The sequence below is a fragment of the Numenius arquata genome, unplaced genomic scaffold (assembly GCF_964106895.1).
Source record: "Numenius arquata unplaced genomic scaffold, bNumArq3.hap1.1 HAP1_SCAFFOLD_637, whole genome shotgun sequence".
In the NCBI taxonomy this organism is placed as follows: domain Eukaryota; kingdom Metazoa; phylum Chordata; class Aves; order Charadriiformes; family Scolopacidae; genus Numenius; species Numenius arquata.
In genome coordinates this window covers 25576-50606 of record NW_027415439.1, presented here as the reverse complement: position 1 = coordinate 50606, position 25031 = coordinate 25576, and the positions used below count along the sequence as shown (strand labels likewise).

Below are 25031 nucleotides of genomic sequence, written 5' to 3'. Positions count from 1 at the left end.
TGGAAATGTTGACAGACCTTTAACTACAAAAGCACTATAATGGAACTTCTTTTTTTTTTTTTTTTTTCCTTTCTTTTTTTTTTTTTTTTTTTTTTTCTCGAAAATGGCTGGTTTAAAATATAATTAAGACTTAAATATTATTTAATAGCGGCGTTTCCTGGAAGTGAAAACCTTTATCGTTGCGGTGGCTGGGGTTCGGGGGATGCCAGCTCTGCTCTGCATGTGGAGCACGTGCCCGACCGCCGCAGATGGAAACGGCTCCGGACGCTTGTCCAAATTCCTCTTTTTTTAAAGAAAAACCTGGATGCCCGCGGACTGGCCGATCCTCCCTCCAAATCCTGCGGCTCTGGCAAAAAAACTCCGCTGGTGGTTGGTTCTTTGTGGGGAAAAACCTGTTTGTGTCCCCTAGGGGTGATTAGGTGTTAATGAGGAGCTGTGATTTGCCCCGCGGGGGGGGGGGCTCTCGGAAGGTGCTGGTGGCCTTTTGGGGCACCTTGGGAAGCTGGGAAGCGGGCATCCCATCTGGTCACGATGAATCTGGAAGCCGCCGGAGCTGCAGAAGGGCTGGGAGAGCATCTTGGCGGGGAAAATTCAAGGTTTTTTCATTTCCAAGGGCTTTGCGGGGGCTTTTTCCCCGCTCCCCGAGGGACGTCCCTGGTGTCGTGGCTCCGGACCCCAGTTTTCCTCCCCGATGCCCTTTTTTAATTAGCGCTGGTGACGAGCGATGGCCCTGTTGCCACGCTCGTACCTCGTGCCATCCCGCACCCCTTTCTTGCACTTCCCGATTCCTCTATTTTGCTGCTTTTCTCCCCGGGGGGGGAACCGCTTCCCGTTAAAAATAACCCCGGGGGCTGGCGCAACACCCTGCGCTGGCCCGTGGCCGGTTGGGAAGTGGCACCAGTGGCCGGAGGACAAGTCCCCGCTCCGTGTCCTCTCCCTTCCTTCTCCCGCTGCTTTTTTCCCCCCCCCTCTCCCCAGCCCTTTTTGCAGGCAAATTCTTGGCTCTCGAATCCCTTCCAGGAGACTTTTGTTTTCAGGGATGCTGAGAGCGGGATGCGGACACACACACACACACACACACCCCCCTCCCCTCCCCGAGATCTCCATCTGTCGGGGTGAGATATTTTCTATAGGGATTTATTTTTTTTTAAAAGAAAAGGCCTTCAGAAGACGACACGAGGCAGCGTAACCTGGAAATTGGGGAAAGTTTGTAGGTTTTTAGGAACACGTGGTGGTTTTCTTGCCTTCCCTCCACATCCCTTATGATCCCCGTGGGAACCGCAGGAGATGCTCTCCCTCCCGCAGCCCCGGGTGACAGGGACGGCCACCCCCACGGCCACCCGGGCTCCTAAAGGGAGCGAAATGGAAGCAAAATTCACCCGGAAAACTGTTATTCTGTGTATTTTGAGCCGTGGCAGCGTCCTCCTGGATGCACTGTGCCTTCGGCGCTGGGATTTGCCTGGGAATAGGTCTGCGGGCGCTGCAGCGGAGACGCTCGATGAGGCTCTGCCGCATCTCCCACTGCAACCCCCCCCCTCCCCGAAATACAGCTCTGGGCTGGGGAGGGTGTTTTGGTTTAAATTAATTACCGGCACGAACGGGTTTAATTGACAGAGGGAGATAAAGAACTTCGACCCACGTTAGCTCTTCTCTAGTTGGGATTTTTTCTCAGTCTGGGCTGTTGTGACTTTGGCTTCTGGTTCCAGAGACGTGGCCGGGGGGGGGGCAGTGGCTAGAACTAGCCCTGGGGAGGATTTCGTAGCCACATTGGCTGCTGCAGCCATTAAAATGAAGTAACGGCACCTCTGGATGTGCAGAAAAGAGCCGCCTGGTTTTTTTCCCCTCCGTCGTTTAGCGGGGCCGAGGCTGCAGAAAACCTAATTAACGCCTTCAAATATGCGGCAGCCGGGGTTTTAATGCGGGTCCCGGCGAAGGAAAGGCTCTTGGGCAACTTCTCCCATCGCTTCTTTAGCATTTTCCTTCATTTTGGTGTAAAAACGGAGTATATGGGGTGGCGCGCAACCAGTAAACTTCTTTCACTGGGAACGGAGCGGCCGGTGACGGCTCTGAAACTGGTGTCCCAAAGGCTCCTTCCACCCGTCACAAATCACGTCGGAAACGCAGCCCGGGGCGGGGGTTTTGGGGGGTTCCCGGGCTCCGGTGCCAAGGGGGACACCCCCACCCCCCTCCACCACACCCCCAGGGAAAAAGGGGGGCTGCGTTTTCTTTGGAGCATCTTAAAACTCAATTTAACCTCCCGCGATGTGGAGGAGCCTGATTTCCAGGGAAACTGGGCTGTTGAGCCATCTGCTTCCCGTGGGTGACTTGCAGACTCAGCAACTATAAATATATACATATATATATAGAGAGAGCGAGCGCACGCTGGGATATATCCCTATATAAAGTCATATATATATACACATATATATTTATATGGAGATGGGCATATCCTGGCTGCCCGTCCCCCGTTATTGGGGCTGTTCGGTGCCACGTGGGCAGCAGGAAGGAAGGAGAGGAAGGAAAATAAAGGAGAGGAAGGAGAAGGAAGGAAGGAAGAAGAGGGAGGGAAGGAAGAAAGGAAGGGAGGAAGGAAGGGAGAGAAAGGAGAGGAAGGAAGGAGAAGGAAATAAGGAAGGAAAAGGAAGGAGAAGGAAAGAAGGAAGGAGAGGGAGGGAAGGAAGGAGAGGGAAGGAAGGAGGAGGAAGGAGAAGGAAGGAAGGAGGAGGAAGGAGAAGGGAGAAAGGAAGGGAGAGAAAGAAGAGGAAGGAAGGAGAAGGAAATAAGGAAGGAAAAGGAAGGAGAAGGAAGGAGGAGGAAGGAGAGGAAGGAGGAGGAAGGAGAGGGAAAGAAGGAGGAGGAAGGAGAGGGAAGGAAGGAAGGAAGAAGGAGAGGGAAAGAAAGGAAGGGAGGAAGGAAGGAAGAAAGGAAGGAAGAAGAGGGAGGGAAGGAATAAAGGAAGGGAGAGAAAGGAGAGGAAGGAAGGAGAAGGAAATAAGGAAGGGGAAGGAAGGAGAAGGAAATAAGGAAGGAAAAGGAAGGTGAAGGAAGGAAGGAGGAGGAAGGAGAGGGAAGGAAGGAAGGAAGGAAGGAAGGAAGGAAGGAAGGAAGGAAGGAAGGAAGGAAGGAGAGAGAGGGAAGGAAGGAAGGAAGGAGAGGGAAGGAAGGAAGGAAGGAAGGAAGGAGGGAGAGGGAAGGAAGGAGGAGGAAATAAGGAAGGGGAAGGAAGGAGAAGGAAATAAGGAAGGAAAAGGAAGGTGAAGGAAGGAAGGAGGAGGAAGGAGAGGGAAGGAAGGAAGGAAGGAAGGAAGGAAGGAAGGAAGGAAGGAAGGAAGGAAGGAAGGAAGGAAGGAAGGAAGGAAGGAAGGAAGGAAGAAGAGAGAGGGAAGGAAGGAAGGAAGGAAGGAAGGAAGGAAGGAAGGAAGGAAGGAAGAAGAGAGAGGGAAGGAAGGAAGGAAGGAGAGGGAAGGAAGGAAGGAAGGAAGGAGGGAGAGGGAAGGAAGGAGGAGGAAATAAGGAAGGGGAAGGAAGGAGAAGGAAATAAGGAAGGAAAAGGAAGGTGAAGGAAGGAAGGAGGAGGAAGGAGAGGGAAGGAAGGAAGGAAGGAAGGAAGGAAGGAAGGAAGGAAGGAAGGAAGGAAGGAAGGAAGGAAGGAAGGAAGGAAGAAGGGAGAGGGAAGGAAGGAAGGAGAGGGAAGGAAGGAGAGCTGGCAGCAGATGCTGATTCAGGAGAGCATCCATCCCCTGCTCTCCTCTGCAGGGCTGGGGGCACGCGGGTCTGGCCCGGCAGCCGTGGAGGCACGGCTTGTCATTTCGGGGGGCTTGTAATTTCAGAGAGGAGGTTGCCATCCTCATCCTCACCCCCATCCCACCTGCAGCACATGCCGCTCGCAGCCCAGCAGAGCCCATCGAGCCGGGGCTGGAGCTTCTCGGGCGCTGGCCAGCTTTCTAAAAATTGACATTTCTCTTGGGTTTCTATTTTTTTTTTTCAGTTTTTTACATTTTTTTCCTGAGCCGGACCCCAGGCTGTGGGACGGTTTCCACTCTCTGCAGCCCCGGCGGGGGGGGGGTGTTGGACGCAAGGAGGGTTTCCCCTTTCTCTGGAAAAGGGGGATCAGGGATCTCTGGATCAGGGGCTGCAAAAATCCCCGCGGAGGAGCAGGGCCGGGGAGGGCTCTTCTCCTTTTTGATTTAAGGGAGTTTCACAACCACCCTTTGGAGGAAACAATCTCAGCCCCCGTCCTTTACCTAAAGCTCTCGCTTTTCCATCAAAAATGCAAACGGCGTGTGCTGCCGGCGCGAGGCCATAAATCCAACCGGGCTCTTTTATTAACTTGAAATTAGAGCCGTGTAAAAAATGCCCGGTTGTGGGTCGGGGCTGAAACGGGAGTAAAAAGCTGCCGGTGGCTGCGAGAGCCCCCGAATCCCACCCCCTCCTCCCGCCTCCTCCCCGTGTGTCCCCGTTGTCCGTGGCTCCTGAGGTTAAAAGAACGGCAAAACCTTGTTTTTCATCCCTCCCCCCTGGTAAATAAATGAGAAATAGGGGGACGGGGTTTGGAGGGTTTGGAGGGAGAGAGGGATTTTAAGGTATAATCAGAGCTCGCCTTGGGCTTGGGGGGATTTTAAGGTACAACCCCGCCCTCAGTATTGAATTTTTTCTGCCTTTTTTTGAGCTCTAGGGTTTTTTTCTTGGCCGGCAAAATATTGCCTTACCTTAAAAACAATCTTTTGAAGACCAGGGTCTTTGGTTTCGTGGTTTTTGGGTTTTTTTTTTTTAAGGTTGGTTTTTTTTTGTTTGTTTGTTTTGTTTTTTTGGGGTTTTTTTTTGAAGCCCCGCTTGCTACCTGTCTGCTAATCTCCGTGAAAATTATAAATACTCCGTATTTTCCTGCCTGAGCCCAGAACTCTCTCCCCGAGCGCGGAGGCAACGCATCGCTCCGACAAAGGCCTCCCATCCCCGATACGTTCCATTTGCAAAAAGCTGCCCGAATTTGCAGGATTTTTGGTAAATTTCTCGCACAAAATCCTGCCAAATCATAGATTAAGGATGAAAAACCAACCCGGGGTGGGGGGGGGCTCTGCTTGGGATTTCCATCCCCTTCCCCAGCAAAAACGATGCTGGTTTGGGTCGCGAAGGGGAAAAACGGGAATGTTTTCCTTTGGCTGCTTAGACCCTGGAGGGAATTATTAGTAACCAACACCCCCCCCCCCCCCACCACCCCGTGACCTGGTTTTATTTAAATATCTAAATAATTGGGGAATTTTTATTTTCATGAGCTTTTTTTCCCCCCTTCAATTCTCCAACCCCAGCAAGACGCAGCTCAGCTTTGGGAAGAGGGGAGGCGACGGCCGCGGACGGCTCCGGGTAACGGGAAAAACAGCTAAAATCCTCTTTTTTTTTTTTTTTTCTCCCAAAGATGCTCCCCGGGCTTTGTTGGCGGCGGAGGCCGCTCCGCCCCTCTGCGGCAGCGATTCCCGAGATGCCGGAGCACGGACAACCGGGAGATGCCGGGGAGGGAAAAAAAACCCAATAAAACACCCTCCAGCATCTCCTTGCTCTTCGCAAGGGAAAAAAAAAAAACCCAAACCCTTTAAGCCAGAATATCTCAGAAAGAAGGACCTTTCTAGGTCCTTTCTAGAGATTTCGCCGGAGATCCGAGGAGGAGAGCGGAGCTATTCATAGGAGTGATTTATAGTCGTGCTTTTTTTATTATTTTTTTTTATTTTTTTTAAGGGGTTTGGGTTTTTTTTGGCTAAAAAAAAAAACACCCCACCCCCCCTTCCCCATTTCTCACCCCTCGGCGGTTCCTGCTTTGCATGAGAACCTTCCTTAAAGGGTTTTGGCTGGAGGCGTAAAAAGCTCACGATAAATAGATTTATTTCTAAGTCACGGGAGGAAGCGGGAGATTTGTTAAAAGGTCTGATGGATTCGCTGGGCAAACCCTGCCTTATCCCGCCGCTGGGGGGGCTGGCGATGCTGCAGCCGCACAAAGGGCTGGTGGAAAGAAAGCTGGCGGGGGGGGGGGGACACACTCCACCTTTTGGGCTTTTTGTTTTTTTTAACCTCTATATCTTAAAAAAAGGGCACGTGGCCCATGGGCAGAAATCCCCTTCGTGCGCAGAAGGGAACGAGCGGGGATTTTCCCCTTCGGATGTGGCATCCGGAGGAATTTAGGCTAAAAACAGGTTCCGGGTGTGGGGGAAAAAAAAAAAAAAGCAAATATTCAGCTTGATACCATCCCTCCCGTCCCTAAAAAGATCCCCTGCCGTGGGAAATCTCGGGATTTGCCGCGGCCTCGCGTTTATTTAACACCTGCTTAATGATGCCGGCGGAGAAACGGCGCCGCCGCTTCCACCAGCTGCTTCGCTGGGATCCGTTTTTATTTTTTTTCTTTTATATATGCCGGATTAAAACAATAAAAGCATTAAAAGTCCTAAAATTCCCCCCCCCCCGCCTTCCCCCTCCGAGAGTAAACATCCCAGACAATAAAGAATTTGTGCGTGTAGGGGATGGAGGGGGGAGAGAGTTTTTGCGGCAGCGGAAAAAAGAGCCATAAATTCCTCTCGGCAGTAAAAGGCCGTGGAATTAAAGCGTTTCGTAAAATGAAGTTCTTGCAAAAACGTTGAATCAGTCTGGCTTTGGGGCAGTTAAAGACTTATTTCTTTTTTTTAATGATGATTTTAGGGGCTTCTGAACTTCTTCGCGTTATTTCTAAAGGGTGAACGCGCCTCCCGGAGCTGCTGGGCTTTATTTTGGGGATAGAGGGTTAAATAGAAGGGGTTTAGGGATAAAGGATGGGAATTCAGAGCATCACTGGTCCCATTTATCTCCTTAAACCCCCTTAATGGGGGCTTCACTGGTCCCATTTATCTCCTTAAACCCCCTAAATGGGGGCTTCAGAGGGGGAAGTGAGCGGCTCAGTCTCAAAAAAGCTCATTTATAAGGACAAATATTCAAGGGGTTAGACTTAAATATACAGAGCAGATCGTTCTGGTGTTTCGCTCCTGTGTGTCTCCCTGGCTCTTCCCTTTGCTTTTTTTTTTTTTGGGGGGGGGGGTCCTGTCCCCAAAATCACTGCGGATTCAGGTGCGAGCCCTCCCTTGCTCCCCCCTCCCCGGCGCCGTCAAAGGCTCAATTCTGGCTCCTGCGCCTCCGATACCGGCTCATTCCCCTTCTTCCCGCTGGGATATTCACCCCAGCTTTCGTGTCGCTGGTCGGGGGGGGGGGACACACTTCCTCCCCACCTTTTAAGCATTAAAACCGATTTTCGACGGCTCCTCGTCTCCCTTTTAAGAGGCTCGTGCTCTAAACCCCCAACATTTGCCGGCCTGAAAAGCAAATTTAAAAGCGTTTTTTGCTTTGGCTGCACGGGGGGGGGGGGAATTTTTATTATCTGCAGCCCGTAACGTAGGCGGGGGAAAAAAAAAAATAAATTAAAATTAAATGCTTAAGACCCTAAGGATGCGAAGAAAAGCGATTTTGGGTGACCTCAGCTGTGTATTTCTCCAGCGCTGAATCATCACCCAGTTGGCACCTCGGCGGGGGTTAAATCTCTGCTGGGAGGACTGGGAGGAGGGTTGTAGATCAAGGAAAAGCTGACGCTCCATCTCGCCTGATTATTCTGGGTTTTTTTTTTTTCCTTTCTTTCTTTTTTCTTTTTTTTTCTTTCTTTTTTTTTTTTTTTTTTTCCTTGCACTTAAGGGTTTATCCACTTAATTTTTATTAAGGGCTGCAGGTGGAAAGCGATGTTAAAAGGGTTTCCCATTAGGCAGGAGCGGGGAAGGAGGCGATTAGAAGGGAGAGAGAGCCCTGGGATGCTGCAAGGAGCCCGTTGCGGCCACGAAAAGGCTTTTTCTGGGGATTTTGCGGGGTGGGTAAGTGCAGAGAGAGCTGGGGGGGGGTATTAATCCACCCCTCGAACCTAATTCTAACGGCCAAACCCCCGCCCCCGTCACCAGCTCCGGGGGGTGACAGGTTGGAAACCACCCTGAGAAGGGGTTAAACCTGCTGGGAAAAACCTGGAACCTTTAGAAATAGGGTGCAGATGGATAACGATCGGGGATTTTTCCTTCCCTCCCTCCCTCCCTCACCCCCCCCCCCCAGCCCAAATCCAGATCCCGGTGCGGGAAATCTCCCGCCCCCCCCCCCCCGGCACATGGGATGGAGGATGGAGGAAGGAAAAGAGCTGGGAGTGAGACCCCTCGGCGATTGTCTGCTCTGAAAAACCCATAAATCTCGAGCCAGAAGAGGGTCACTGAGAACCTCATCAAGGGGGGGGCAGCAGCGCTGCGTTAATACGCCCATAAATCTACCTGTTCCGATAAAACAGGTGCCTCTTCCGAGAGGCAAAAATAGTCAAACGCCCGGAATTATAGATATATATAGATATATTTTATTTTATTATTTTTTTTTTTCCCCTGCTGCTGCCTATCTCCTTTTAAAAGCTTAATTACAGCCAGGCGCTGACATCCGACGACTTATCGCGGTCCTTTATAAAATCCAGGGGGGAATTTTGCGCCCGCGCCTGGAAAACCGGGGGGGCAGAAAAAGAGTGAAGGGGGGGGGTGCTCTGCGGGTTGGCCAAAATTTTCGGGAGAAAGGTGTGGAAAAACACAAAGAAAAGGTGCTTTTTTGTATGCGGCATCGATGAGGTTGTTATCGGAAAGATCTTTAGGGCTCCTCGAAATAAAGAAGGTGAAAGGAGGGACAGGATGGGTAATTTATGGGGGGATATCATCCCCTGGGATAAAATCTAGGATAAATAAGGCTGGATGGGAAGGGATGGGGCAGGGATTTGGGGAATTCCTGGGTTTCTCCTTCAACGTCTGGCCCTGGGACCGGCACTGTTGCCGAGCCACCTCCCGGTGTGGACAAAGGGGGCTACGGCTCGTCCCCAGTTGCTTCCCAAGTGGCCAAGGATCCATAAATCTCAATTTCCCTCCTGCCTTTTGCCCCTCTCCCCTCGTTGATCTCCCATTTTCCCACCCTCCATAATTCCCCTCCCCGTTTTTAGGCTGCCGGAACGTATTTAACACCTCCGGGTTACGCGGGTCTGCCTTTCCTTATAGCTCCTTCCCTCTAATTAGCAAATTAAAGAGGAAAAACCCAAAGCCCCTGGAATTCTGTCCTCATTTAAGGCCATGCCCACTCCAGACTGATGCCGTCGGAGCTTCCCCGGGAGAGGTCCCCCCCAAAAACCACCCCGTTTTTCAGGCAGCGAAGGCGGTCGGGGGGGGGACACTCGCACCCCGCCGTGAATGGGTGGGCGCCCGCCCAATAATCGCGGCTGAATTGAAGGAAACGGCCCTTCCAGCGCCGTAAAAAAAAAAAAATAAAAACCTGAATGGGGGCCCGTGGCGTCCCTTTTTTCTAATTGTGGTGGCGTTCAAAGGTCAAGGCTGAGGCACGGCGGCTTCTTCGAGCTGCCGGCTGTTGGCACAACGAGGCCTTTTTTATCCCATGGATCTAACTTATAGTTTGGTTTTTTTTTTGTTGTTTTTTTTTTTTAAGGCTGGGTTTTCTCGTAGCCCCCCCCGAACGACAGCGGAGGTGTCCTCCGAGGGGACAGGCGCCGAACCCCTCGGATGAGACCAAATTTCACCTCCCGTCCCCTCCGCCCTTCAGCAAATGAGGGTTGGGGGGGGTTGGAATTGGGGTTGAGGGACCATTTTTTCCGGAGCAAAATCCGCTGCTGAATCCCGTTTTCCCAGCCCGGCTTTTTCTTACCCCTTTTCCCAGGGTAAGTAGAAACAGGGAGATGCCACCGTCCCCGCGTGGGGACACGACGGCTCCTGCTGCCCCAGGACCTGACCCTTAGGTATCTCAAATCCAAGGGGGGGCACATCCCAGTCCTGGTTTGGGCTCAGTTTCTCCATCTCAGACCCTTCCGTTTTCCCTTTACCTCCGGGGGGGGGGGAGAGTGGTACCGTCCCCGCCGGTTGTCACCTCCGGCCACCCGGCCCCGTGTGGCTCAGCCGGGAGCAGGGAAACCTCAGCGGCTCCTTCCACGGAGCCGTGGATGCCCCGGGACCCGTGGAATCCCAACCCTGAGGCTCTTTAAGACCCCCCCCTGCCACCTCCCACCTCCCGAAGCGCAAACCCTCAGCCCCGTGGCCAAATTAATCGACATCCGGTTCGGATTTTAATTATTTTTACACCTCCATTCTTGTTTCTCGGGGTGTGTGGGGGGGTGTGTGTGTGTGCAGCGAAGGAGTTTCCTCTTATTCTTGTCTTTTTGCTCTAGAAATAATCTCTCCCGAGGGGAAATTCGCTGCCGACGCCGTTTGTTTGCCGAGAGAGTCTTTGCCCCCCCCCCCCTCCAGGATTATTCATTCAGGGGCTGCCCAGAGCGTTCGAGGCAGGAAAGGTGACTCATTTGGCAACCAGCAGAGGAAGGCAGGAGCCCGGATTTGGTTTCTGTGGCAGATCCGAAGCCTTGCAGGGGGGGGGCATTTGTTGATTCCACCCCCATCCCCCCTGCCCCCCCCGCCGTTCTCTTCTACCACCAGCTCCAGGGCTCCCGATTCTTCCCCCTGCGTCGCGCCGGGGCAGGGCCCCGGGAACAGCACAACGGCTCGCCCGTAGAATTTACCCGATTCACCTTTTTTCTCCCTTGGTGCCACATAATTTCCTAAAATCCTGAGTCCCGGCCCCTCTCAGCGGTAGAGCTGGGCAGGAATTTCGCTTCCCCTGAGCTCCCTGCCCTCCCTCTCTCCCCCTCTCCCTCTGTCTCAGCCCCTTTCCCTCTGTCTCTGCCCCTTTCCCTCCACCTTCTCCCCTTTCCCTCCCATCTCTGCTCCTTTCCCTCCACCTCTTCCCCTTTTCCTCCATTTCAACCCCTTTCCTTCCATCTCTGCCCCTCTCCCTCCCATCTCTGCCCCTTTCCTTCTCTCTCTCCCCCTTTTCCTCCATCTCTGCCCCTCTCCCTCCGTCTCTGCCCCTTTCCCTCCCCTTTCTGCCCCTCTCCCTCTCTGCCCCTTTTTCCTCCACCTCTGCCCCTTTTTCCTCCGTCTCAGCCCCTTTCCCTCTGTCTCTGCCCCTTTCCCTCCACCTTCTCCCCTTTCCCTCCATCCCTCCCCCTCTCCATCCGTCTCAGCCCCTTTCCCTACGTCTCTCCCCCTTTTCCTCCATCTCTCCCCCTTTCCCTCCATCTCTGCCCCTTTCCTTCCACCTCTTCCCCTTTTCCTCCATTTCAACCACTTTCCTTCAATCTCTGCCCCTTTCCCTCCTCTCTCTGCCCCTTTTCCCTCCATCTCTGCCCTTTTCTCTCCTGTCTCTGTCCTTCTCCCTCTCTCTCCTCCTTTCCCTCCATCTCTGCCCCTCTCCCTCCGTCTCTGCCCCTTTCCCTCTGTCTCTGCCCCTTTCCCTCCGTCTCTGCCCCTTTCCCTCCACCTCTTCCCCTTTTCCTCCCTTTCAACCCCTTTCCTTCCGTCTCTGCCCCTTTCCCTGTCTCTCCCGTTTTCCCTCCGTCTCTGCCCCTTTCCCTCCATCTCTGCCCTTCTCCGTCTCTCCCGTTTTCCCTCCATTTCTGCCCCTTTCCCTCCCCTTTCTGCCCCTTTCCCTCTCTCTGCCCCTTTCCCTCCGTCTCTGCCCCTTTCCCTCCCCTTTCTGCCCCTTTCCCTCCCCTTTCTGCCCCTCTCCCTCTCTCTCCCTCTTTTCCTCCATCTCTGCCCCTTTCCCTCCGTCTCTGCCCTTTTCCCTCCACCTCTTCCCCTTTTTCTCCCTTTCAACCCCTTTCCTTCCATCTCTGCCCCTTTCCCTGTCTCTCCCGTTTTCTCTCCGTCTCTCCCCCTTTCCCTCCGTCTCTGCCCCTTTCCCTCCATCTCTGCCCCTTTCCCTCCCCTTTCTGCCCCTCTCCCTCTCTCTCCCCCTTTCCCTCCGTCTCTCCCCCTTTCCCTCCATCTCTGCCCCTTTCCCCTCCATCTCTGCCCCTTTCCCTCTCCTTTCTGCCCCTCTCCCTCTGTCTCTGCCCTTCTCCCTCCATCTCTCCCCCTTTCCCTCCTTCTCCATCCCCGGCCCTTTGCGACGGGAAGAGATGCTCGAGCTCCTGACGAATCGCCCCTCTCGAAATACGGTTGGGGGAAAGGCGGCTGTAATTGCCTTTGTTAATATATTTATTTTATTTTATTTTTTTTCTCCTCCTGCAGCGCTTCTCCCACGGCTCCCGGTCCTCGCGCGCGGTTCCTCTAACGCCCCCGTCGAGTAGCGGTGCCTTTTCCCTTTTTATTCGCTCTCTCTGGTAGGTCGAGGGGGAGAATTGATGGCTTTTGCCCAAGGTCACACTGAAAACCTGCGCCGCTGCCGGGATTTTCCAGCCGGGGAACGTTAATAATGATTCACGTCCACACCGGAGCCATCGGGGGGGGGGGGTTCCCGTGGGGGCCAGCGTCGATCTATAGGCACAAGCCACCGAGTCGCTGACGTCCCCCAACTCCACCCCTTCGCTCGCCCCCGTTAATTACCGTTGGGCCTCTCCTCTCCACTTACGTGCCAGCGGTAATTAATACGTGTATTTTAATAACCTTCACTTTTAGGCAAAGGAGGCTAAAAATGCTCCACCCTGTGGATGTCAATAATTATTGCATTTCCAGGTTTTTAACCCGGAGCCGCCGGGTTCAGTGCGACTGGGGGCAGATCCCTGCCTGTGTCCGTGTGTCCCCCCCCCCCCACCCCAAGCATCACTCAAAGAGATATTGGTGTCCTAAAAAAATCTCAGGTAGGAGATTTAGGAGCCTGATTTTCCCAGCTTGGCTTTGGGCTGTAATTTTGGGGAGGAATTTTTCCTCCGAGGGCACGACAAGGGGCTGCTCCTCCCCCCGTGCTCCATAAACCACATTTTTTTTACGTACACCCCCTTTTTGATTTTTTTTTTTTTAAGAAAAGGAGAGAAGGTTGATTTGTGATCGAGCTTCCGGTGTCCAGCCCGGGTTAAATCCAGCCGGGATGATCCCTTACTGGCCCAGCAGGGTGGCTACTGGCCGCTCTGGTGGTGGTGGTGGGGGGGTCGGCGCTTCTTTTTGTCTGCCCCCGGACGTGCTGATGCTCATCTCGGGTGCTGGGGTCGAAGGAAAAGCTGCGTCTGCGTGAGGAGACTTTATGAAAATGAACAAGAAAATGAAAGAAAAGTTGACTACCGAGTTTATTGAAGAGTTTGCCCCCTGTGTCCTTGGCCGAGCGTTCCCCTCCTCGGCACCGCGCGACGTGCTGTCGGCCAGATGGTTCCTGCCTTTCCCCCCCCCCCCCCCCCCCCAAAACACCTGCATTTCGGGTGTACGAGCAGCCCTCTGGGATAAGCCAAGCTATAGAAATGTAAATTAAATTATTTACCTACTCCCAGCAAAAACGCTCTGCCCTTCTGGCCAAGGAGGAAAAGGAACAGGGGATGGGACGGGCTCCAGAACCTCGTTAACTCTTTGTTTTAATTAGAGGGAAATTTTTGGAGCAACCTGAGTATCCGGGCACTAATTACCGGGGATGCTGTGGGAGCCCCAATATTTAACTGCCCGTAAAATTCCGCTCCCTCCGGCTGGGTCCTCATTGCTTTATACAAAACATAGAGGGGGTCTGCCACCTCCCGGGGGCTGATTTGGGGGAATTTTCACCTTTTTCCGCTCTCCCTCGGTTGGTCGGGGATGGGAAAAGCCCGACGCGGAGCCTTTAGAGGGTCAGATATTACAACGACAGGGAGAAGATGCTGCCGCCTGCGATAACCGGCTCAAAACCAAATCACACGTTCCCCCGGAAAACCGAAACCCGAAGGCAGATGGTTCTCTCTAAGCTCCCAAAAATAATAATAATTCAATAAAAAAGACAAATTTTTATGGTTTGCACAATGTTCGCCCCAAAGTCCTTCTTAAAGGGCTTTTTTTGGCTGTTTGGTCGCGGTTTCCCGACACCGGCACCGAAAGCTGAAGGTTCTGATTATTATTCTTAAGTCTGGCTTTTTTTTTTTTTTTTCTTTTTTTTTTCTTTTTTTTCTTACAAAAAAACAAGGCGAGGAACGTGAATTAATCACGGGGCAGGATGTAAGCGGGTTTTTAAAGCAAAAGGCAGAGCCACATGGGTCCCTGGAGTCGCCCGAGCCAAAAATAACATTTTAAGGTTTCATTTCCACGCGGTTTTAGTGGGGAAAGGGGAGCTGCAAGGAGGGGAGGGGGGGCACAGCCCCAAACCAGCTCCTTCCTGAAGAAATTGAGCTTTTTGGATTTTCAGGGAATCTGAGGGAGGAGAAATGAGCTTTTTCCTGCCTCCTCGGGCTCGGGAAGGGCATCGGGCGCTTAATATCTGAGAATTTACAGCCGAGCATCCTCCTGCCGCGGGAGAAACGGCCCCGCTGCGGCAAAGCCTGGCTCCGAAGCGGATGCTGAGCTTCTCTTTCCCACCCGAACCGGCCCTGGATGTTCCCCCTCGCCCCTTCTTTTTTTTTTTGGGGGGGGGTTTCCTTCTTCCCCCATGCAGATTTGGGTGAAATAACCTGGGTTGGGGGGCGTTCAAAGCTCTCGCAGCCCCGCAAGAGCCGCTTCCCCCCCCCCCTCCTGCAAAGGGCTTTGTGCTCGGGCAGGAGGAGCAGGGCTGTACCTGCCATAAATGATATTTTTTAATTCATTTTTTATTTATTCTTGACCTGCTCGCTCCTAAACCTTCCCTTTTCATCTCCTCTATCCTCCATCAGGGCTCGCGGAGGTGCCGTCTCTTCCCTCCTCCAGCGGGAAGATGCTGCCGCCACCGAGCCCGGCTTTCCCAAAGGGCATCCTGCCCCCCCCCCCCGGCTGCTTCCCCCAAAAAAATCCACCCACGGGCTTTTAAACTGGGAGCAACTGGGCTGCGAGCTCTTCTGGAAGCTGGCCCAGTGAGCATCCTGGTACGGGGAACCCTCCCGAGAGGAAACGGGTCCTAGATCTTTGCGCGTCGTCTCTTGTAAACGTAAAATAATAATAATAATAATGATAATAATAATGATAATAATGATAATGATAATAATAATAATAATGCGTGAATTCTTTCAAACCAACAAGTCTTTGCGGTGTCACCTCCTCGTCACCTCCTCCCATGGAAACGGGCCCATCTGGGGGGTTCACGTGGTCCCATAATTGTAATGGGGGGGGGGGGTGTCCCCCCCCCCGCCTCCGTCCTTTAAAATCTATGAATCCCTCGGGTCTCGGGGCACTTTACGCACATTAAATGAATTAATCCTTGCAGGGAATTAGCGGTGTCATCGCTCAGCTGGGAAATGGGAGAGACGGATCCAGAACTTGGCGGGGGGGGGAGGGGGGGGGGTAGGGGGTGTCACATCACTCACGGCTCGACCTTTGGGGCCCCCAGCCCTGGGGGGCACCCCTGACCCCGCATTAGTTACACACACCTCCCCCCCCCCCGCGTTGTGCCAGGTGATAGGGGGGGGATCTGTCCCCCATCGGAAACCCTGGCCACTCTGGGGGTCTACTGGCCACTCTGGGGGTCTGCTGGCCGTTGTGGGGGTCTGCTGGCCACTCTGGGGGTCTCCTGGCCAGTGTGGGTGTCTGCTGGCCAGTCTGGGGGTCTGCTGGCCACTCTGGGGGTCTCCTGGCCAGTGTGGGTGTCTGCTGGCCATTTTAGGTGTCTGCTGGCCAGTCTGGGGGTCTGCTGGCCACTCTGGGGGTCTCCTGGCCAGTGTGGGTGTCTGCTGGCCATTGTGGGTGTCTGCTGGCCAATCTGGGGGCCTCCTGGCCGGTGTTGGTGTCTCTTGGCCGGTGTGGGTGTCTGCTGGCCAGGGTGGGTGGCTCCTGGCCAGTCTGGGGGTCTCCTGGCCGGTATGGATGTCTTTTGGCCAGGGTGATTGCCTCGTGGCCACTGTGGATGTCTCCTGGCCGGGCTGGGTGTCCCTTGGATGGAGTGGGTGTCTTCTGGCCACTGTGGTTGCCTCCTGGCCAGTGTGGGTGCATCGTGGCCAGTATGGGTGTCTGCTGGCTAGCGTGGGTGCCTTCTGGCTGCTGTGTGTGTCTCCTGGCCAGTATGGGTGTCTTCTGGCCAGGGTGGTTGCCTCATGGCCACTGTAGATGTCTCCTGGCTGGGGTGGGTGTCTTCTGGCCACTGTGGGTGCCTCCTGGCCAGTGTGGGTGCATTGTGGCCAGTACGGGTGTCTGCTGGCTAGTGTGGGTGCCTTCTGGCTGCTGTGTTTGTCTCCTGGCCAGTATGGGTGTCTTCTGGCCACTGTGGGTGTCTCCTGGCCAGTCTGGGGGTCTTCTGGCCAGTGTGGGTGCCTGCTGGCCAGTGTGGGTGTCTCCTGACCAGGGTGGGTGCCTCCTGACCAGGGTGGTAGCCACCCGACGGACTTTGGAAGTGACTTTTAACATCAATAACCTTAAAACCAGGTCTGGTGGGAGGTGTCCCTGCCCAGGGCAGGGGGTGGCACTGGATGAGGTCCCTCCCAACCCAAACCATTCCCCGATTCCCTGATTTTGGGCTCCGCTCTCCCTCCCCGGAGCGGTCAGCGCAGGGACACGTGCTCTGTCCCTTTGTTTCCCCCATCCATCCCAGCGTTAATGACCCCCTGTATTAACAACACCTTATTAATTCACCCCTGTGATGAGTTTGGTGGGGGCAGGTTTGGGCTCCTCATCCCAAAAAGGGGGGGGGGGGCAGTCTGGTGAGACTGGAAAGAGCCGGTGCTTTCGGTGACGTAAAAATATCCCTGTTTTTACACGTGTGGGACCAGTTTGTGCCGTCGGAACCTTCCACCCGCTCTAAAAAAAACGAATTTTGGCCCAGCCACGGGCTCGGTGTCGGTGTTCTCTGAAAATTACTGTCGAGGTTAAAAACCTTTGGTGGATTTGGGGCTGGATGCGGTGGCTTTGGGGCTGGATGCGGTGGCTTCGGGGCTGGATGTGGTGGATTTGGGGCTGGATGCGGTGGATTTGGGCTGGATGCGGTGGCTTTGGGGATGGCTTCGGGGCTGGATGCAGTGGGTTTGGGGCTGGATGCGGTGGATTCGGGGCTGGATGTGGTGGATTCAGGGCTGGATGTGGTGGATTTGGGGCTGGATGCAGTGGCTTTGGGGCCGAATGAGGTGGCTTCGGGGCTGGATGCGGTGGATTTGGGGCTGGATGTGGTGGATTCGGTGCTGGATGTGGTGGCTTCGGGGCTGGATGTGGTGGATTTGGGGCTGGATGCGGTGGATTTGGGGCTGGATGCGGTGGCTTCGGGGCTGGATGTGGTGGATTCAGGGCTGGATGCTGTGGATTCGGGGCTGGATGTGGTGGATTCAGGGCTGGATGTGGTGGATTTGGGGCTGAATGTGGTGGCTTCGGGGCTGGATGCGGTGGATTTGGGGCTGGATGCGGTGGCTTTGGGGCTGGATGTGGTGGATTCGGGGCTGGATGCGGTGGATTCGGGGCTGGATGCGGTGGCTTCAGGGCTGGATGTGGTGGATTCGGGGCTGGATGTGGTGGATTCAGGGCTGGATGCGGTGGATTCGGGGCTGGATGCGGTGGATTTGGGGCTGGATGCGGTGGATTCGGGGCTGGATGTGGTGGATTCGGGGCTGGATGCAGTGGCTTTGGGGCTGGATGCGGTGGGTTTGGGGCTGGATGTGGTGGATTCGGGGCTGGATGCGGTGGCTTTGGGGCTGGATGCGGTGGATTCGGGGCTGGATGCGGTGGATTTGGGGCTGGATGCGGTGGCTTCAGGGCTGGATGCGGTGGCTTTGGGGCGGGTTTGGGGCTGGATGCGGTGGATTCGGGGCTGGATGTGGTGGATTTGGGGCTGGATGCGGTGGCTTTGGGGCTGGATACGGTGGGTTTGGGGCTGAATGTAGTGGATTCGGGGCTGGATGTGGTGGCTTTGGGGCTGAATGTGGTGGCTTTGGGGCTGGATACGGTGGCTTTGGGGCTGGATGTAGTGGATTTGGGGCTGGATGTAGTGGATTTGGGGCTGGATACGGTGGGTTTGGGGCTGAATGTAGTGGATTCGGGGCTGGATGCGGTGGCTTCGGGGCTGGATGTGGTGGCTTCGGGGCTGGATGTGGTGGATTTGGGGCTGGATGTGGTGGCTTCGGGGCTGGATGCGGTGGATTTGGGGCTGGATGCGGTGGCTTTGGGGCTGGATGCGGTGGATTTGGGGCTGGATGCGGTGGCTTCGGGGCTGGATGCAGTGGGTTTGGGGCTGGATGCTGTGGATTCGGGGCTGGATGTGGTGGATTCAGGGCTGGATGTGGTGGATTTGGGGCTGAATGTGGTGGATTCGGGGCTGGATGCGGTGGATTCGGGGCTGGATGCGGTGGCTTCAGGGCTGGATGTGGTGGATTCGGGGCTGGATGTGGTGGATTCAGGGCTGGATGTGGTGGATTCGGGGCTGGATGTGGTGGATTCAGGGCTGGATGTAGTGGATTTGGGGCTGGATGCGGTGGCTTTGGGGCTGAATGTGGTGGCTTCGGGGCTGGATGCGGTGGATTTGGGGCTGGATGCGGTGGATTCGGGGCTGGATGTGGTGGATTCGGGGCTGGATGCAGTGGCTTTGGGGCTGGATGCGGTGGCTTTGGGGCTGGATGCGGTGGATTCGGGGCTGGATGCGGTGGATTTGGGGCTGGATGCGGTGGCTTCAGGGCTGGATGCGGTGGCTTTGGGGCGGGTTTGGGGCTGGATGTGGTGGATTCGGGGCTGGATGTGGTGGATTTGGGGCTGGATGCGGTGGCTTTGGGGCTGGATACGGTGGGTTTGGGGCTGAATGTAGTGGATTCGGGGCTGGATGTGGTGGCTTTGGGGCTGAATGTGGTGGCTTTGGGGCTGGATACGGTGGCTTTGGGGCTGGATGTAGTGGATTTGGGGCTGGATGTAGTGGATTTGGGGCTGGATACGGTGGGTTTGGGGCTGAATGTAGTGGATTCGGGGCTGGATGCGGTGGCTTCGGGGCTGGATGTGGTGGCTTCGGGGCTGGATGTGGTGGATTTGGGGCTGGATGTAGTGGATTTGGGGCTGGATGCGGTGGATTTGGGGCTGGATGCGGTGGCTTTGGGGCTGGATGCGGTGGATTTGGGGCTGGATGCGGTGGATTTGGGGCTGGATGCAGTGGATTTGGGGCTGGATACGGTGGATTCGGGGGCTGGATGCGGTGGCTTTGGGGCTGGATGCAGTGGATTTGGGGCTGGATGCGGTGGATTTGGGGCTGGATGTGGTGGATTTGGGGCTGGATGCGGTGGCTTCGGCACTGCTCTTCCCCCCCGTTTGCATCCCCAAAATCAAGGAAAAAAACCCTGAGCGACCCCTCGTTTCTCTCCTTGGGCTTGTTAAACCCGTGGATAAAAAAATCTTCCCTCTGGCTAAAAATCCTGGATTCGGCCCTTTTTGCATTTCTTCTCTGGCTCTGATGGCGATGGTGAAGTGTCGCGTCGGATTAAATTAAGATTTTTAACGGAGCCCGTCTATTCATCGAGCTGTCGCAGCCCCTCGAGGGGAGAGCGCAGCCCGGCCGCCCTTAAACCTGCCTCAAATTTGGATTTTTCCTCCAAAAATCCCTGACCCAATCTGGGCTAAAATAAACCCAGCCCCATCTTAAACCCCGAAGGCCACCCCCTGCCCCATCCCCGTCCCTGGAAGAGGTCGGGGGGGGGGGAAGCAGAAAAGCGGATTTTAAACTCATTTTATTTTCCTCATCCCGTGGCTTTCGGAGTTTCCATCTTCTTTTTTAATTCCCGCACCCGCCAAATAGGAGGCTGAAATAACCCTGCTGGATGGCAGCAGCTGATGGAAGGAGATTAAATATTAAAGCCGATGCCGTGGCTTTAACTCATTCCCTTTTTTTTTTTTTTTTTCCCCTTTTTTTTTTCTCTTCCCCCCCCCCCCCCCAACCTCTCCCACCCCCCGGCTTTTCTTCTCTGTGTAAAAATGACATGATTTAGAAGCCGGGTGCCAGACTCAGCCTCTGGGTTTGGGCGGTTGGAAAATGCGTGGGGCTAAGATATATAGCGTCTGCGAACGTTTGTGTGCGGAGAAAAGAAGGGGGGGGAGGGAAAGGGGGGGGGGGGCTCCCGAGCCGGCGAGGCCACATAAAGATGTTAAATAGAGCCGTAACGCGCAGCCGAAGAGGGAAAAGTGCCCTAAAAAAAAAAAAAAAAGGAAAAAAAAAAAAAGGAAAAAAAAATAGGAAAAAAAAATAAGAAAAAAAAAATAGGAAAAAAAGAAAAAAAAGAAAAAAAAATAGGAAAAAAAAAAGGAAAAAAAATAGGAAAAAAAGGAAAAAAAAGGAAGAAAAAATAGGAAAAGAAAATAGGAAAAAAAGGAAAAAAAAGGAAGGAAAAATAGGAAAAAAAATAGGAAAAAAATAGGAAAAAAAAGGAAAAAATAGGAAAAAAATAGGAAAATAAAGGAAAAAAATAGGAAAGAAAATAGGAAAAAAGGAAAAAAAATAGGAAAAAAAGAAAAAAATAAGAAAAAAAAGAAAAAATAGGAAAAAAAAAGGAAAAAAAATAGGAAAAAAAATAGGAAAAAAAAGGAAAAAAGAAACCAACCAACAAAAAAACCCTAAAAGAATCCCGCAAAGGAGCAAAAGGAAAGATTAAAAGAAATTCCCGGGGCTGGAACGTGCCCCTCGTGGAGCTGGGGTACAAGTGAGACCCCCCCCCCCCTATTCCCCACCTCCTCCTCGGGCCGTTTCCCTCCTCGACCTAAAAATCTCCCATTTTTTCACCCGAGCAGGAAAATCGGGGGGGGGGTGTTTTTTCTTCCTTTTCCCTTTTTCTCCCCCCCCCGGCGTGTATTTCCAGCCGCCCCCCGCTCGATATCCATCTCCCGCCGGCTGCTCCTCGCCACAAAAAACCACTGATTTATTTTTCCCCCTTTTACCGTAACCCACTTATTTTCCTCCGCCCCCGCCTCCCCTTAAAAACCGAGGCCTTTTTTTGGGGGCCAAAAACGTGACGAAGCCTCGGTGCCCCCCCTTCTTTTTCTCCCGGGGTGTCGTGTGTGTCCCCCCCCCCCCCTTTCCTTTGCCGCCGGTGTTTTATGGCACGAGGCAAAAACGCCGCTGCTGATTTTGTCCTCCCGTGTCCCCCCCCCGGTTTTCTTTTTTCCCCCTTTTTTCCTTTATTCGGTGCCTTTTTGGCCTCGCGGAGATTTTTAACGATGGGGGGGTTCGGGGAAAAGAACCCCAAAACCCGCGTTATCTTTAACAAAACCCTCCAAAAACGTTCTTTAAGGTTTATTTATGGGGCGCGACGGCCGGACGCCTGCCCTTAGAGGGGCAAAAACCTCTTTATTTTGTCCCCCACAAGCATTTTAAGCCCCCCCCCCCCCCCTCTAATTCCTTTTAATTTGAGCCCCGCTTTCCTGTCGCCGTCCGAAAGCGCCTTGGGTTTAAAAAAACCACGGCGTGTTTTTGGAAGGAGGTTTTGCATAAAACACTTGTTATTGCGGCGAAGGGGGAAAAATGGATGGGACCCATGTGGATGTCCCCCCCCCGCACCCCCCCCAGGTCTCTAACATCCCCCCCCCCCCCGGCTCCCGGGAAGGCACCGTGGCAGTTTTCCAGGAAAACACTCGATTTTTGTAATTTTTTTTTTTTTTTAAATAAATATATCCGTATCAAATCGAGTCAGAAATAAGGGAGCGAGCGAAGCCGGGATTGTCGCGCTCGAGCGAATCCGCAGAAACAGGTGGATTTGGGTCGGTTTGGGTTTGGGTTGGTTTAAAAAGAGAAGAAGAAAAATAAAAAAAATTTAAAAAATTAAAAAAAAAAAAAAAATTTAAAAAAAGGGGGGTGGGATAAAAAAAGGGCAGAAATTCTTTGCTGCCGCAGCAGCTCTTTCTAGAAACGAGCCCGATGCTGCGCGGGGGCCGGGATGCGGAAAAAGCCCCCCCTCCCCGCCCGGAACGGTCCGTGCGGAGCCTTCGGCCCCCGATTTGCCGCAGTCTATTAGAAAAGGCACAATCCATCCTCGGGGCTTTATGATTATTTGCTTTAACCCCATCCCTGCCTCTTTTTTCCTCCCTTTTTTCCCCCCATCCGGACACTCGGGGCTGTTGGGGGCGATGCTTTGCGGTGGGGGGGGGGGAGTTGGAAGGGGGGGGGGGGGCCATCCCTAACCCCATCCCGGGTGGGATTTTATCCCGCAGGTGGGAAATTTCAGATGGGTTTTTTTTTCTTTTACGGCACGTGAAATCTCTCTCTGTGTGTGTGTGTCCCCCCCCCGACTTCTTCAGGCTTCAGGCTCCGTCCTGCTCCGTAAAACCCGGGAGGTGCCACCTCTGTCCCACGCCACCCCCCCGCCCCCCCCCCCAAAAAAAAGTTGCCTGACCCCCTAATAGCACCTAATTCATCCCTCTATTAATAAATAAAAATAAATAATAAAGCATCGCATCGCACTGGGCAGTTTAGTATTTCCTTACACCCATTTCAGCCCCCACCTGCCACCCCCCCCCCACCCCCCCCCGCTTAAAAAAAAAATGGATTATTAAAAATACTTGGCCCCCGCTTCCCCAGAAACCCCGGGTAATGTATTTTTTTTAAACATTTTGTGTTGGCACATCGTGTCTCGAACAATCTGTCCCGCTCGGCAGCAATGTTGTTACGGTCGCTCTATCCCCCCCCCGCCCCTCCAACACCCCCGTAAAAAATACACACACACCCCCCCACCCCCCCAAAAAGCGCATTTATTCACCCTTTTTTTCCTCAATTGTTTGGTTTCAGAGGTTTACAAACGAGGACCACCTGGCGGTTCATAAACACAAGCATGAGATGACACTGAAATTCGGCCCCGCTCGCACCGACTCCGTCATCATCGCAGGTACGTGGCCCCCGAAACGCTCCCCCCCCCCCCCCCCCCGCCACCGAAACCTCCCCCCCCCCCCCCCCGCCAGATTAATACCGGGGACCAGATGCACCGAAAAACCTCTTTCCCTCCCATAAAAACCCTCTTGTGATCTGCATTTAATCAGGAGGAAAGCAAAGCCAGAGCCTTCCAACTTTCTATTTTTTTTCTTATTTTTTATGGTAGTATCAGGTTTTGTGGCTTTTTTTTTTTTTTTTTTTGGGGGGGGGGGGGGGAAGAGAGAGCAGGGGGGGGTTTAGCTCTCACCCTTTTTTATTAAGCCTGGGGAGATTTATGGGCAAAAGATCTTTGGGCGTTTTCTGCGTGTGCGTTTTGAGGATGACGACCAAAAACCTGAGAAACCCAGTTTCCCCTCCTCGGGCCGGAAAAATAAAAATAAAAAAAAAAATAAAAAAATAAAATTAAAAAAAATATATAAAATAGAATAAATAATAATATAATAAGAAAAATAAATATATCTTATTGTCTGGCAGCGGATCGTTGCCGGTTACAAACATTCTCGGTCCCTTTTCGTTGGGGCTTCTGAAAAGGGGGTGAGGTTTGTGTTCTCGCTGGGTGAAAAGGCTGTTGCTGGGAGGAAGAAGAGGAGGAGGAAGAAGAGGAGGAGGAGGAAGAGGAGGAGGAGGAGGAAACGCTTTCTGAAGCCGTAAAAGCCTCTGCTGCAGGAGCCTGGCAGCCTTTCCCCGGCTCAAATTCGGGGTTGAAGTAGAAAATAGCAATTTAATCGGGTTTTTAAAGCCTTTTTGAATGAATCGTAGCTTTGGGGAGGGGGGGCTGGAAGAGCTGGCCCAGCCTCTGCTGGAAGGGCTGGGGGGTTCTTCCCTGGGGGGGGGAAGGATCCCAGGGAAGGAATGGGCTCCCACGAGGAGAGTTGAATTCAAACAGGATCAGGCATTTAATGGGAACTTTAACCCCCCCCTCCCAGATTCCTCAAGGTTGTTTTTTGCCTCCAGTTCAGCCCCTTTCTCAACAGGGGGCACGGGGGGGGGGCAGGGGGGGATGTTCCCTTTTGCCTTGATAGACCTCCCCCCGCCCCCGGTGTGAATCTGGGGGAGCAGGAGTGGGGTGGGAGAGGCAGGAATGGGGTCCAAGGGAGCAGAAAAGGGGCAGGGGGGAGCAGGAATGGTGTGGGGGGAGCAGGAATGGAGTGGGGGGAGCAGGAATGGGGCACAAGGGAGAAGGGATGGGGATCGGGGGGGAAGGAATGGGGTATGGGGGGACAGGAATGGAGTAGGAATGGGATATGGGGGAGTAGGAATGGGGGGGGTGGCAGGAATGGGGTACAGGGAGCAGGAACGGGATATGGGGGAGAAGGAATGGGGTACGGGGGGGCAGGAATGGGGCACAGGGAGCAGGAACGGGATATGGGGGAGAAGGAATGGGGTACGGGGGGGCAGGAATGGGGCACAGGGGAGAAGGAAAGGGATATGGGGGGCAGGAATAGGGTAGGGGGAGCAGGATGGGATATGGGGGAGCAGGAACGGGTTATGGAGGGGCAGGAATGGGGTATGGGGGGCAGGAATGGGGCACGGGAGAAGGAATAGGGTGGGGGGGCAGGAATGGGGTTCAGGGGAGCAGGAATGGGGTACGGGTGAGAGGAATGGGGTAGGGGGAAGAAGGAATGGGATATGGGGGAGCAGGAATGGGGTAGAGGGGGCAGGAACGGGGCACGGGGGAGAGCAGGAAGAGATATGGGGTACGGGGGGGCAGGAATGGGGCACAGGGGAGAAGGAATGGGGTACGGGGGGGCAGGAATGGGGCACAGGGGAGAAAGAAAGGGATATGGAGGGGCAGGAATGCAGGAATGGGGTACGGGGGAGCAGGATGGGATATGGGGGAGCAGGAACGGGGTATGGAGGGGCAGGAATGGGGTATGGGGGGCAGGAATGGGGCACAGGGGAGAAGGAGAGGGATATGGGGGGCAGGAATAGGGTAGGGGGAGCAGGATGGGATATGGGGGAGCAGGATGGGATATGGGGGAGCAGGAACGGGTTATGGAGGGCAGGAATGGGTATGGGGGGCAGGAATGGGGTAGGGGGAGCAGGATGGGATATGGGGGAGCAGGAACAGGGTATGGAGGGGCAGGAATGGGGTATGGGGGGCAGGAATGGGGCACAGGGGAGAAGGAACGGGGCACAGTCCTGTCCCCATCCCTGATGGGGCTGCAGCACGGAAAACCCTCCCCGTTGCTGCTCCAGGAGGTGGATTTTCCATCCGTGGACAAACTCTCTCCAGT

The 25031-nt window shown here is 54.0% G+C and overlaps 1 protein-coding gene across 3 annotated transcripts in view; it reads left to right on the top strand.

The window, feature by feature from the left end:
* LOC141478710 (cyclic AMP-dependent transcription factor ATF-7) overlaps positions 1 to 25031 on the top strand; it is a 57929-nt gene that overhangs the window by 9437 nt on the left and 23461 nt on the right. For all 3 annotated transcript variants that reach the window (XM_074167692.1, XM_074167694.1, XM_074167693.1), the window contains exon 2: positions 22654 to 22750. In XM_074167692.1, the coding sequence (XP_074023793.1) occupies positions 22654 to 22750 (97 nt within the window). The remainder of the gene's footprint in view (positions 1 to 22653; positions 22751 to 25031) is intronic.